The following is a 14,485-nucleotide window of genomic DNA, read 5'->3' on the forward strand; positions in this document are numbered from 1 at the left end:
GGGCAAATTTCTCACAGGGAGTTCAAGCAAAGAAAAAATGGGATTGTGGCAGTGCGACAAGTCTGATAACCCCACAGATAAACATGTAACCCAATTCTTTCTTGTACAGCACAGCAACACTTTGTCAGAGAAAAGTTTCATCCTTTAAAAAAGATTGGCGCTTGAGGTTTGCCATAAAAAATAAGCTTTAGCAAACTTACAACTATAAATGCAACAGCACCTCCTTGTGGTGATAAATGGTAAAGACTACTCATATAGCGGGACAAAGTGATACAAATCAATGGTTTATTGGTATAGTAATTATTTACACGTAGATTTTTCTTTGTATTGCTGTTATAATAGATCAGGCATACAACATTCAGATAATTACACACTATACACATTTATCACAGACTTTGCTGTCATCTTTTTAAATAAAGCACATGAAGATCAGCCTACAAGGATTGTTGGGGTTTGAAAAATAAGATCTTTTTAAAGGTATAGTTGAGGACTTCGTAATGATGACATCTGCTGCAAGGTTAGTGCTTAGATAAATCAACATATTTAAGAATGCTCTCCTTTTTAGCAAATTACTTCTTTCATCACTAACTTTTGGTTTTACTGAAAAATAATTTTCTTTTATCAACAAAAGAAGATAGAACATTGATAAAAAGACACTGATAACATCCATCTAGTCTCTTATGAAAACATCAAACATTTAACTGAGTTGTATTTGTATGTTTTCCTGACATAAGGGAGAAACTTATTGAAACTTTAAATTTGAACCTTTGTTTCAAAACATTTTCAATTAGTCATTTTCCAAATGCATGTAAAAACGACTAATACAAATTGAACAAGAGTGTTACTCTTAATAAAAGTGAACAGCAGGGGGAGTGATTTTATACCGAAGCAACCAGTTCACTGCAACTATGGGCAGAATTTTCAAAGAAGGATTATTAACTTCGGCAAATTTTCACATTTGCTCCTCGAGAAGAATGAAGAGGATTTTTCTAACCTTGCTTTAGTGGCGCAAAGGCTCTTGCTCAGGCCACTATTCTGAGGAGAAGCAAGTCACCAATTAGTGTTACTGATTTGTTTGTTTTTTTTGTTTGTTTTTTTTAAAACAATTAACTGAGCAAAGTAATTTTGGGAGATTTATCTGAGAATAAATTCCTTAGGACCACTGATAATATCTTTAAGAGTTTAAGAAAAGAAAAAAAAAATAAAACCTAAAAAGTTACTTCCTTGTCATTACAGAATCACATAACAATTAAAAAATTAGGTCATTTTTTGAAAAGTTAAAGTGCAGACACCAAGCCTTACAATGCCAGCTTTCTCTGGGAGATCATTGAGCTGAGCTTTGCAAAGCATTTGTCTTATTAAGGGACCTCAAGATTTCACAGTAAACACTATTTTATGAAAAAAAAAAAATATATATATATATATATATATATATATATATAATTTTTCTGTCAGTGCCTTCCAAAAGCTTACCTCATTTCTTAACTGTAATCTATAATAAGTGTTGTTACTGTAAAAAGCTTGTTGGAGGGTGCAAATTAAACCTTGGTCCACTCCATTGCAAACAAAAAACATAGCAAGGAGATTTTTTTTCTTTTTAAATACTTGATTTTACACAATAGCAGCTGTCGCCGTCCAGCTTTGGATGGCTAACAACACATAATATAAACCGCTACATAACAGGCTCACCTCTGTAGCTTGACTAAAAACAGCTTTCACTGAAAGATTTCAGTTTGAAATAGGCGTTTGGGGCGTTCAGTCTTTGAATGGCTGAGCCTCCGGTTGCCCTGAAGTAGAGGACCACGCAGTGGCCAGTGATTTCAGAGAGGCTTGAACGAGGAGTTCAACCTTCATTAAAGAGTGAGTACTTGTTGGCAGCAGGTAGGCAGCCAGGTGATGTGACCATTCTCATTACATTAGCACCGTCATGTTCTGCTGTGCTGGCTGAAGGTAGATTAGCCAGTTGATGAACAATCCTCTTAAACAAGTCTGCTTTAAGCCACATTGAGAGGCTGGGTGCTGCTTTCAGCCCTGTGCTTGCCCCTCTCAGCTTTTCTTCTCTTTCTTCATCTAGATGCCTCTGTCCTATGCTCCTTTGTAGGTCCTTTGATTTATTTGCTCCTCTTCCTCTCATTGATTCAGATTTTTTTGTCCACCTGCCTGTTGGCCTTGCGGAAATGAGACTTGATCTCTTCTGTCACCATCTCTTGCCAGTTGTCCCTAGTTTAACAGAAAATGTAGAGTTGAAGCCTCTGTGGTACAGTCCAACTTATTTTAGGAAACAGATTGGTGGGAAAATAAGACACATACAAAGTCCTATTACAAACACAATAAATAAAAATAAAAAAAACGAAGGGGAAATCTGTCAGCCAATACAAAAGAGAATGCATGCATTAAACAAGCAGGGCTTTCCCCAATCCACTCAAGGAGAAGAGGAGGAAAGTGATAAGATCATGAGATTATCAATCAACAAGATCTAGAAATCAATAACAGGAAGTAGTGGGTGTGGAGACTCAGAGGACGCAATCATATTAAAGCAACAGTAAAACATCCACAGCACAACACCAGGCAGCATGCTGATCTATACCTCCTGCATTTGACCTGAGACGGTCAAGCCTTTTTCTCGGCTTTCTTTCTCCTGTACGCAGCTATTTCCTCAGGTTTCAGCCCATGATTGTCTTCCCTGTTGACAACAGCAGTTTGGACCAGTCCAAGGTTTATTGGAGACAGTTATGAAAATACAGTGCCTTGTAAACTCACCAATACCCCTAAATGTTTTGTTCACAACATGTCACATTACAACCATAAACAACTTCTTCTGACCGTTTGATATTATGTAATGCAGTCATAATTTAGAGGTGAACTAATACATTCATCCAATGTCACTGGGGCTATTAATCAGAGAAGAAAAAGCCAATGGTATCTCCAAAGGAGCTGCAGATCCAAAGCTCAGGGATAGAATCTAGAGAGAGGATAACTGCTTTTTAAGTCATAACCTTACAAATCTGTGTTTTAAAGAAGAGTGACAAGAAAAAAAAAACACATTTGAAGAAAGCTGTAAGAAGTCTTGTTTACATTTATGCCATAAGCTACATGGCAGACACAGCAAACATGAATGAAAGAGACAACAATTACATTTTTGGGCTGTAATTTAAACATTATTTATTGTGCAAAACTATTACTGCACATCACCCCAACATATCATTCCTATGTTAGAGCATAGGGGTGCAGAATCATGCTGTGGGGATGCTTTTGTTCAGAAGAAAAATCCTGGAGCAATCTTGCAAAATACTTGATTTTGAAATGAAGCTGCATCTTTCAGGTTAATTTCCCTGCTTAGCCACATGAACAATTGAATTATTCAGATAAAGTGTATTTACATGTTTGAATGGTCCAGTCAAAGCCTGGACCATAAACCAATTGAGAATCTTTGACTAGTCTTTGATTACTTGGAGAACTGATATTCTGGAACTAATCAAACTGAGTTGAAATATTCTGCAAAGAAGAATGGGTAAATATTTTACTACCTATGTGCAAAGCTGAGGGAAACATACTCCAAAATGCAACTGTAATTGTAGCAAAAACTGGTTCTATAAAGCATTGATTCTGTGGAGCTGAATACAAATGTACCTCATTTTTCCCCCCAATATTTGTCTAAAAAAGACAATTTGTTTTAAACCAGTTTTCATTTTCTTTCCAGTTCACAATCTTTGTTTCTCTATATTGCAGTGCAACACATAACATCCCAATAAAAGGTTTTGCAATTTTGGGTTGTAACATGACAAAGTGTGCAAGTTTTCATTGAGATGTTGCTGGCATTTTTGCTCATGTTGTACAGTTTTCATTTTGATAAAGCAAAGCAAAACAGTGCTATAAGATAAGAACTCTTACCCTGGTCTTATTTCTGGTGGTTTTGGCAAAGGTTTTGCAAAGTTGGTTTTCCCGGCAAGCCAGTAGGTCTCCTCTATACCTTTACCCTGCAAGTAAGGAGCAAACAGTTACTCTGATCAAGTCATCGTAAAAGCAATAGTAATAATTACTCTGTGACATTATCCATGTTTGCTACCTTTAGTTCTGTCTTGCCTCTAACTTCTATTTTATATCCATCATTAAGAGAACGGAGGATCTTCACAGTGCTACAATTTACATGGATTCTATAAGCTGAGATGGGGAAAAAGACATTAAAAGACTGAGGTAAATGGGACATATGACAGAGCAGCACAATTTTGAGTAAATGTGTGCGGGATACTGACGCAGCCCAGTGGATTCCATACGAGAGGCAGTGTTGACGGTGTCTCCAAAAAGGCAGTACCGAGGCATGGTCAGTCCTACAACGCCAGCAACACAGGGCCCTTGAGCAAAAAGAACAAATGGACAAGATATTAAGCTAAAGTAAACCAGCAGAGAGAAGGGAGGATGTAGAAAAAAAACAACTCTTCAGTTACTCAAATACAGTACAGTTAAAATGAACCCTGGCCCTGTTTGAAACAGTGATTGACCTAAAAGCTAAAATCAGGCTTTCTACCGTTGGTGGCAGCCATTTTCGTTAAGGTCTTGGGATAACTGACAATGAGTATTTTAAATCGCTATGAAAGAAATTTGAGCCATTATTCTTCGCATCTCTATTCTAATTCAAATACAAGGTCCTGCAACCACATTTCAACCTACTGAAGTCTGGAGTTTGACTACCTTCAGCCTTATTTCAAATCAACAGCTAGATGATTGGAACCTGAACACACCTGGTTTCAAGCATGCCTTGACCTTGTTTTGTTGGATGTTCCATGAAGAATGTTTTGGAATGGATCAAGCTTCTGGAAATGCCTTTCCAAAGCTCCAAAATCAGCCATACAGAAAATGTATGCACTCTACCATACAGTAAATACAGTCTAGAACTGTGTGGAGTAAAGCACAGCAACTAGTTCAAACTTCTACATTTCTTTTTAAACTTGTTGGATAATCATTCCAACATAGAAGCTTTTAAAATCATTCAGTAAAAGTCCAAAATTAACATGAAATTAGTGCACATGATGATTTCATATAAATGTCTGATGGCACTTTTATTAGAAAACAAAAACTGGTTCAAACCTGAGTACTTCTTAATCAAGTGAAAACCAAATGTTTTTCAGTGTTATGATGAATTCAGCAAAATAAATATACACACAAGTGATGCTGAAATTCTGAAATGCTAATTTTTGATAAGTACCCTTAATCTTTTTAATTAATCTGATGCCTGTATACAAATCCTCTTCAGAAATGTATTTGTTTTTAATGTGAACTTTCTAGGACTCAAAGTTCAGTTTCCCAATGGAAAATAAATGTTTAAATGTCATGTTTACAAGGTCATTAGTCAGTGCTGCGTTCTTTAAGCCTACCTGAGTGAATTCCTATTCGTATCCTGACGGGCACATCTGGCATGTGTCGCATTTGGAATGAGCCCACTGAGCTGAGGATGTTCAGAGACATGTTGGCTATCTCTGCGGCATGCTTGTTGCCATTCCTCTTAGGCAGACCCGATGCCACCATGTAAGCATCCCCAATGGTCTCCACCTGATCAAATTCACATATTAGTTAAGTTTGCAGGGTGCCAGTGTCATTCCATGTGAACTTTAGGCAAACGATGCTAACGAACTCAACATAATTCTCTGACCTTGTAAACATCATGGCTGCTGAGTACAGCATCAAACAGCGTGTAGAGGTCATTCAGAAGGTCAACCACTTCAATGGGGTCACTGAGCGAAGAGATGGTTGTGAAACCCACAATGTCACTGAAGTAGATTGTCACCTGGTCAAAGTACTCTGGCTCCACTGAGGCGCCCGTTTTAAGAGCCTCAGCAACAGAACTGGACAGAAGACATAGAGACACATTTAAAGGAAAGTAGAAAACATTTACAGTGTACGAATGTGTCGCTTTGCTAACTCACGGTGGAAGCATCTCAGAAAGCAGCTTCTCCGTTCTCTGCTTTTCCACCTCCAGCTCCTCTGTTCTCTCTCTGATGAGATCCTCCAGATTAGAGCTGTACTGCTCCAGCATTCTCAGCATGGAGTCAATGATATTGGTCTTCTTGCCTTTGTTAATGATCTTGAACTGTTTAACATAAAAAAAAAAAATCAAATGTATTTAATGGGTTTGATGAGGTTGAGAGATGAGATTATTGGAGGAAAAGATGGTATGCAAAAGTTCACCCTGTCAAAGATCTCATCAAAAGTTGGTCTGCGGTCAGGCAGTTCGCTCCAGCACTGCTTCATTAGCTGAATACATTCAAGTGGAGCCTGATCCGGTGCGACTGTGGGACGGCACATTGGTGGAGGTTTTTTTACTTTACGGATGATTTCTGGGCACAACAAATAAGGAAATGGGACACATTTGTTGTATTTTGAACAGAGGCAATATTCTACTAAATGATAGTTTGAAAGAAAAGTCTGAAGAGAATAATCACAGTGCTGCAACTTGACAGCCAATCATACCAATTTGAAAACAGTAGAAAACATGATGCAACAAAATGTAAACATTGTTTTCATTTAGGAAAATTCTACTAAAAACACCAGCTGAATCCTGTTCAACAGGTTTCTGTCAATCCAAGTCTCAATCTTTTACCTTAAACGTTTCAGGTTTAAGCTCTGAGTATAAATATGAGCAAATTTAGGGGGCTGGGGGGCAGCTATTTACTTGTAACAATTTTCCTGTCATTTATAGAGCAACACACATCTCCCTATTTTGAATGGCATGCTCTTTTGTGTTACCCCTTTTTAAAAAGTTTGTTTATTTAAATGAGGTCCTATGTAAAATTACTAAGCAAAAGTTCACAAACATTGATAAATTTTTAAAAAGCAAAACATTTGATTAAAATTCTTCATGTATTTCCTAGGGAATGTTTAGGCATTCATGGATACAGATTGAGTTGGTAAATTTAAACATAATGTGTGCAATTTTTCTAAATTTATCAGTGTGAAAATATATCTGGAACAAAAAACATTTATTTTTCCAAGGTCTAGGCTAGGGTACCAGGAATTTTGCATTTTTGGTGTAGTTTTGTAACTAATATTTGCTAAAAATTGATGATTTACAAGCATATTTTAAGTAAAATTGCAAATGATATCATGATAGTAGTTGGTAAATTATATCTAACCCCCAGTCAAAAACTGTTATGCTTAAATTTGAGATCTTGCTTCATGTACAGTCAGGCAGCTTTTTTGCATATTTCCAGCCTTCTTCTCAAAAGACAAGCATCTTGTCTTTTGACAATACTTTTTTTTTTGTCTAAAAAAAAAAAGTAAAATAGTTGGAAGTAACTAATGTGAAGATAAAATTTGTTGGGCAAACAGACACATCTACAGTTGAAATTAGTTTTTCAAATTCTTGTATTCAGTTAAGATGCGTAAAACAACAACATAACCAAACTGATGCACTGATAACAATATGTATTTCAGTAATGGGGCAGACGGATCTTCTTTGGACAAACCTTCGGGGGGTAAATCCAGCATGCAGTATGGTGGCCCTCTTACTACCACCTCCTGAAGAATTACAGAAAAACTATAAACATCTCCTTTATAAGTTCCTTTACGGAAATTTGGAAGATCCCTCAGGAACTCAGGGGCTGTCCAGAACAGCTCTGAGAAAAAAAGAAATAAACAGAAGCACTCATATGTCAGTTACAGTTAAAACCAGATGTTTACATACACCAAATAAAAAAATACATACATATTATTTTCTCACTGTCTGAGATTAAAGCTACTGTAATTGAGTATGTATTTAGACCAAAGACCCTAAAAATGAAGATAAAGGTTTTTTAACATGCATCTATTTGATGTTTGAAATAGTGCATAAATATATTCTGCAGTAGATACAGAAATATGAAACAGTAACAGTATGTAACACATATAAAACACAGTTAATCAAAGACATGTTTTGTTGTGATAGAAAAAGCCTTATTGCACAAGTTATAACATGTCAGACTCAGTAAAAAGAGGAAAGTGTCTTTCCTGTTCTGAAACATCCAACACATTGGAAAAATATTCTGAAAATTGATTTATATATGAGGGACAGTTAAAATACAAGCTTTAATTGTACCGTAATTACACAGTTTGGATAATGGGGTCTTCTACTTTCACGCATTTTTGTTTAGTCTTTTAGTTTTTAATTAATTCTGTTGAAAAAAATAGTAATTTTTACTAAGTAATTTTTACTGAGTTTATTTCACTAGGTTATTTTTCACTTAGGAGAACTTTTCTCACAGTTATTTGCTCTTGAACTGAAGTAAAATTTTACTATATTAACATTGCATTGTATAGTAGCTTAAGTAGGTTATTTTTCTACTCTTCCCATCTCTATGTATTTTCTAAAACAAAAGACAGGCTACCCTCAGGTGGCGGCTCTTCAAAGGAAGCTTTCTGAGACTCCAGCAGCTCATTGAAGCCATAGTCTGTAATCTTCAGAACAAAGCGCCCGTCCACCACACAGTTTCGAGATTTTAGTCTGCCGTGGGGGAACTCCCTGTGGTGGAGATATTTCATACCCTGGAAACACAACATGTTCAACATTGTTGTGTATTTGTAAACAAACTGCACACAAAATGGAGATTTAAGAAGTTGATGTGACTTTTCTAAAAATCCCAAAATGAAAGGTCACATGCTTCCATGGAAGAATAAAACGTTAGTGTTTACCTTGATAAGATCAAGTAAAAGTGACGACTTAAACATCCAGTCTAATTTTACATCTTCGTTCCTTAGCAGGTCCTGGAGACTGCCCCGAGAGCAGTGCTCTGTCACCACAGCAAACATGAAGCAGTCCAGGAAGAAGCCCAGGAAGGGATTCACATTCTCATTTCTCAAGTCCTTCATCTGCAGAAGACAGAAGAAATATGTAATAATGCCATCTTCAATTAGAACTGATCTAAACTGATCAATGTCCCTTAATGATTACTGTTCTGTTTATCATTAATCCACAAAAACAAGCTTATAATACTCACAGAAGCTGTTAGCATGTTAAACCACTGATTCATCTGCAATGAGTGTCAATGTGCTGCCCTACCTTTGTGAAAATCTTTGTTGTGCTTTGTTTTAACTCCTTAAATTGGCCCTCTTCAAATTTCTTGAGCCAAACCCAGTCACCCTATAAGATGAAACAGATGTTTTACTTTAGGGATGCTAAATTCTACTTTTAAGTAAATATATATATATATGTATAAAAGTAAATGACATAACAAAAATAATATTCCGAAAATTGTAAAGGACATTTTAAAACTGGTCTTAAACTCTTTAATACTGTTGCTATCTCCTGAACTGTCTCTAGTAGTTGAAACTCTTTAGTAGTTTGAATGCATTTATCAGAAATAATCTCACTAAAAAAAAAACTAAAAAAAAACTGATATTTAAATAATTTAATTATCCAATCAAATAAACCTGTCTAAAATCCTTGCTGTTTGTATATCATCAGGTCCAACAGCATTGTGACCCACCTCATAGACAGCGACGTTTGAATTCTCGTGCGTTGCTGTCTGCATGCTGTTAACAGAATGGGATGGGTCTGCAGACTTCTCATCCAAAGCGCTCCTTGACTCACTCAGATCCTCTAAAGTAATTTTCTATGTGACAGCAAACATAACAGATTTAATCCATGTAAAGAAAAGATTTTTCAAAGTTCAGAAAACTATCATTTTTGTCATGCAGAGTTATAAAGTAATACTGTTCTGTACATTTAATGCTTTTGATGTAGAGAATGTGTTAACCTCTAGTAATTAATGTCAGCAACACAAGGAAGAACAGGTCAGATACAGGAAGTAAAGAAAGAAAGTTTTAAAGAGGCGTATCGTGGAAAATTGACTTCTTTTTGAGCCACAAATATATTTTTGTAACTATCCTATTCAGATTTGTATTAAAGTTGAGTTTGGTCTTTTGATAGTTGCGAATATGTTTTTGTATTTTGTAAATTTTTCCTTAATGTACAGTCTTTTATTTTTATGGGTTATACTTTACCTTTGTGTAAGTCTGCATTTTTTCGTTTGCCTGTCTCTATGCATTGTTTCTGCCACCAGTTTCTATGTTTCAGTTTTCTGAATAAACTAAAACTGATCTGTGGAATCTTAAAAAACACCTTCCGTTGTTCTTTGATCTATTACATTATTCTTCAGACAAATTAGCAAGCTTTGCAAATGTGCTGTACACATGGCTTGTAGATAAACAATGTTCAGATGAAATTTTTGGTAATGATTGGTTGCAGCTTGCCTTTTTGCTAAGCTGAGGATTAATAAAAGTGAGATCTTCTAAAGTCAGCAGGATGCGATTGGGTCCCTTGATCAGCTGGATTTGTTGAAGTCTCCTCCTGCCAAGTGATTAGAGAAAACATTTTTTTTCCTAATTATGCCATTCAGTGAAAGTAATTGTTTCTATGACTATAAGCAAACATCTTGGCAGACCATACCTGATGAAAAGAGTTATGAAGAGCCCTCCTACAGCCAAACTGAGGATCACCGCCAATACTATTATTATGTAAGACACCTCCACACCTAAAAATGAGAGCACAACACTTGACAGGGTTGGCAGTGTTTGTAGTGGACAAGTAAAGTAAGAGTGGATACCAAACACCAACTTAAAAGGGCCTTGTACCTCCGGTGCAGATGACCTTTTCGTCAAACCAGCAGCGGGAGTCGGCCGTTGGAGGGGATCCTCCTGGAAAATGGATAGACTTTCCTGCAAAACGAAGCTCTCCTGCCTTTAGGTCCACAAAGTAGGTCTGGTAAAGCTGACTGCTCCTGCTGTCTGAGTCCAAAATAACATAGTTGGTCTTAACCTCCCCGCTTGTATCCACCAGCACCTTCTGGTTGAAGCCACTGAAGCTTGTGTTCTTGGAGAAGTAGGCCAGATTTGAGCCTGACAGAAGCATGCCAGCTTTCCTGGCATTATGAATGGACCTGGCCAGCAGATATATACTGTTGTAGATGGTTCCAAACAGAGGATTAACCTGCAAAGTACAGTACATGCTTTACTACAAATGCAGGAGAAAGCAATGGTGTCAATGTATGTTAGGTCATGTTGCAGACAGAAAGGCAAAACCACATGCTGAATGATTAGAATTCAGACTGTGGAAGACTTTTAGATGCTTTATAGATGCTTTCATTTACGGTATATGAGCAACTATAATTTGATGTCAGTTATTGGACTTTTGTCCGACAGATCAACACAAAACAAACAGAGTTTGATTTCCATGATTCAAAGCATAATGCATGTAGAACAAACAATCACATTTTGCATTTAACCAGAGCACTTTGTTCTACAAATTTGTCATGTTCCCTACATGTTTTTGGCAAACTTCAACTCATCTATGGCTTTCAATGAGTTTCTTCTTGTTACACTTCCTTGAAGGCCATATTAGAGGCATGGGATTCCTTGCGTAAATAAAGCGGATGTTCATGTCTTTCTAAGTTTACATTCTCACATAATGGATTAAATGGTGCTTTCTGTCCAACGTTTATTGTTTTAAACCTAACCCTAGTTTTAACTTCTCTACAATTTAATCTTTCGTGTATCTGCTGTTTGTCTTGCGCTCTGTGAGGCTAACAGAAAAACTAGTGTGGACTTTTGAAACCAAAATAAAAAGGTGCACATGTCTACAGATCTGATATTCAGACATTCCCGACCTGCTCAGCCTCCACTGGCAGTGTCACCTCCTGGCTCCTCTTGGCTGCAGTGAACGCCTCGTTGAAGGACAGCAGCTCAGAGGCCACAGTGATGGTGAGGACGGCGTCGTAGGCCTTCCTCAGAAGGCTGTTGTTTTGGAGAGCGAGGTGGGAGACATTGCTGTAGGGAACGCTGTAGTGGAGAGTATCGTAGGGCACAAACACGTACTTTCCTGAAGTCATGCCCATCTTGTGTGCCTTTGTGAGAAAAGTGGCCTGGTACTCTCCACCAACCAGGATCGAGTGCATGCACATTATGATCACTGAAAAAAATTATGGTGGTATCATTATGTTTGTACATCTGCAGCTTTATGTATGCTTTTTAGCAATTTTAGAAAGTTGTGTTTAATCTCTGAAAATATGATATCACTTGAAGAGGTAATTGAATTCCTCTGTTTGCTTCTGATGTACAAGTCACTACTCTTATTATTGAGACAACCTTTTAATGTACATAATTCTTCCATTTTTAATTTTTTCAATAGCTATGATAACCTCACTATAAAATGATCTATGAAGACAAACTGTCAATGATGGAGGTAAAAAAGAACATGATTTTTTTGACCAAAGCAATTGACCGTCAGGATTAGAGTAAAGATTAGAGTAAAAATAAAAAAGTGGTTTAATATTTTGTGGAATCATAGGCTTACTGTGTACTTTAAATATGACCAATGCAAATCTAAAAGGTGCAAAAGTGTTGTGACTGCCTAAACTTTTTCATATTTTGTTTCACTAACTTCACGATATTGTTTAGTTCATTAGAGATCTAAGTGAATAAACATAGCATAATGCTCAAGAAAAAGAGCACAAAAAAAGAAATAAGATTGTGAAAAATAAAAAAGCAATTCTAGGTTAGAAAAGATGATGTCAAGCTTTTGATATCTCAGCTTAATTGATCACAATGTTACTGTAGGGAACAAGGCTAATATGTGGGAGAAAGTCTTCTTGTGAATTGACCAAAATGAAAAAATTTTTTCGTCTAGATGCAAAATCCTACATACATTCCTCAGAATACACCATCTCCACAGTGAAATGTTGTGTTAGTACATCCTGTTATGGTGGATGTGGAGATATGGAAACTGGTCATGATACGGATTGATGGATTGAATGGTTTTGATCATAGTATATCCATATGCTAGAGTGACCCAGTCAAAGTCTAGACAAAAATCAAATTACCAACGTTGCAAGGCATGAAAGGTGCTGATGTTTGGACTGGAGCCAACTTAGCAAAGCTTGAAGGTAATTTGCTATAGGAAGACTGGGTTTTAGTCTTGCAGCTGTAACTGTAAATTCAATTTAGTGAGGAGCTATTTTTGTTTGCATCTTACTCTAGCACATCCATCCATCCATCCATCCATTATCTGAACACCCTTCTTCCCTAATGGGGTCGGGAGGGTTGCTGGTGCCTATCTTCAGCTGCGTCCCGGGCGAGAGGCGGGGTACACCCTGGACAGGTCGCCAGTCTGTCGCAGGGCAACACAAAGACATACAAGACAAACAACACACTCACACACACACTCACACCTAGGGAGAATTTAGAGAAACCAGTCATGTGTTTGGACTGTGGGAGGAACCCGGAGAACCCGGAGAGAACCCACGCATGCACAGGGAGAACATGCAAACTCCATGCAGAAAGATCCCCGGGAATCGAACCCAGGACTTTCTTGCTGCAAGGCAACAGCTCTACCAACTGCGCCACTGTGCTAGAGTGCAGCCCCACTCTAGCACATAAATTCCCAAATAAAGAAATGCACTTATAATGTGGCAAAATGTGAAATACTTTTTCAAGGACCCTTATGTATTTTTTTTAAGTTAAAATAAAACAGTGAGTTATTTATCTAAAGTCAGACTCACCCCTTATTTCTCCTGCGTTTTGGATCTTTCTCAACGTACTCTCTACCTCCGTATCGTTCAGACCCATGGCTGTAACCAGACCCACGGGAAGCCCCTTCCTCCTTAAGCCAACAGCCACTCTCCCAGCGGTGTCTATCCAGATGTCTTCATTGGAGGAGACCACCGCGGAGTTGGCCCACCTGAAGTGTTTAAACACGGTGAACAACACGTCCACGGGAAACGGGATTGTCCGCGCAAAAGTTGGGTATCCAGTCACTTGCTCCAGCTCGTAGGTGAGGCAGCTGAAGGAGAACAGCGCCTTGTCCCAGTTCTTGGCCAGCAGGGATGCAGCGATGCAGTATCCCGGGTTCGTGGGGCCAACAAACGCGTTCGCTGAAGTATCGTAGTAAATATAAGCCGTGAGGGCTTTGGAGGTTTCGCAAGGCTCCTGCAGGACAATAAAGTCCATTGTTAGACCTAGATCTAGACCGGGGTCTCTGTTGATCCTGCTCACAGCTAGTTTGGCTGCTGCGGTGGGAAGGGCCCTGTAATAAACAGGGTCGCAGTTCCAAGGCCCCAAAATTCCCACTTTGAAGATTAGACAGTGAACGCAGCAGGGGAAGGTGAGAACCCCTAATAGAATCCATAACAGGAAGTGACAAAGGGGGAGCGTCGGTAAAGTCTGTCTGCTCTTTATTATGGGCACACATGGATGGTTGGACTCCCAACCATTTGGAGGAATATGTTGCATTGTCCTTCCAGGGTGTCCAAGGTAGTGAATAATCTTATTCACTATTAACTTGAGTTTTTTTCACACCCATGATACCTGCAAATGGAAAAAATAAACAGATATCAGGCTTAGTTTTCTTTCTAAATAAACTTTTATCCTCTGGGACACCCCGCGCACCTACCATGTATTTCCTACCATCTGAACATCTCCGGGATGCGATGAAACAATCTGACAGGTTCCTCCTCGGATCTGA

At 37.9% G+C, this 14,485-nt stretch overlaps 1 protein-coding gene across 1 annotated transcript; it reads right to left on the minus strand.

Annotated features, from left to right (window-relative positions):
- Nucleotides 1–1,925: 1,925 nt before the first annotated feature.
- On the minus strand, nucleotides 1,926–14,253 carry gucy2f (guanylate cyclase 2F, retinal). The gene is made up of 19 exons (XM_044118962.1): nucleotides 13,524–14,253; nucleotides 11,634–11,935; nucleotides 10,603–10,957; nucleotides 10,418–10,502; nucleotides 10,222–10,318; nucleotides 9,456–9,581; nucleotides 9,029–9,109; nucleotides 8,662–8,838; nucleotides 8,358–8,514; nucleotides 7,461–7,610; nucleotides 6,184–6,332; nucleotides 5,922–6,085; nucleotides 5,648–5,840; nucleotides 5,373–5,547; nucleotides 4,254–4,352; nucleotides 4,067–4,161; nucleotides 3,892–3,977; nucleotides 2,588–2,683; nucleotides 1,926–2,220 (listed from the first exon to the last, which is right to left on the minus strand). Exons 1-18 carry the CDS (start codon nucleotides 14,251–14,253, stop codon nucleotides 2,611–2,613), a joined length of 3,294 nt encoding a protein of 1,097 aa, XP_043974897.1. The 3' UTR covers nucleotides 1,926–2,220; nucleotides 2,588–2,610.
- Between the last annotated feature and the right edge of the window lie 232 nt (nucleotides 14,254–14,485).

This window comes from Gambusia affinis, linkage group LG06, assembly GCF_019740435.1.
Source record: "Gambusia affinis linkage group LG06, SWU_Gaff_1.0, whole genome shotgun sequence".
Lineage (NCBI taxonomy): Eukaryota > Metazoa > Chordata > Actinopteri > Cyprinodontiformes > Poeciliidae > Gambusia > Gambusia affinis.

Bases quoted from the DNA above. Each gene is read 5' to 3' on its own strand.
- gucy2f (XM_044118962.1), bottom strand. From the start codon at position 14,253: ATGCAACATATTCCTCCAAATGGTTGGGAGTCCAACCATCCATGTGTG. The intron at 10,319-10,417 runs GTATGGTCTGCC...ATCACTTGGCAG, and splicing joins TTCATAACTCTTTTCATCAG to GAGGAGACTTCAACAAATCC. The intron at 7,611-8,357 runs GTAGCCTGTCTT...TTTTTTTCTCAG, and splicing joins TGAAGAGCCGCCACCTGAGG to AGCTGTTCTGGACAGCCCCT.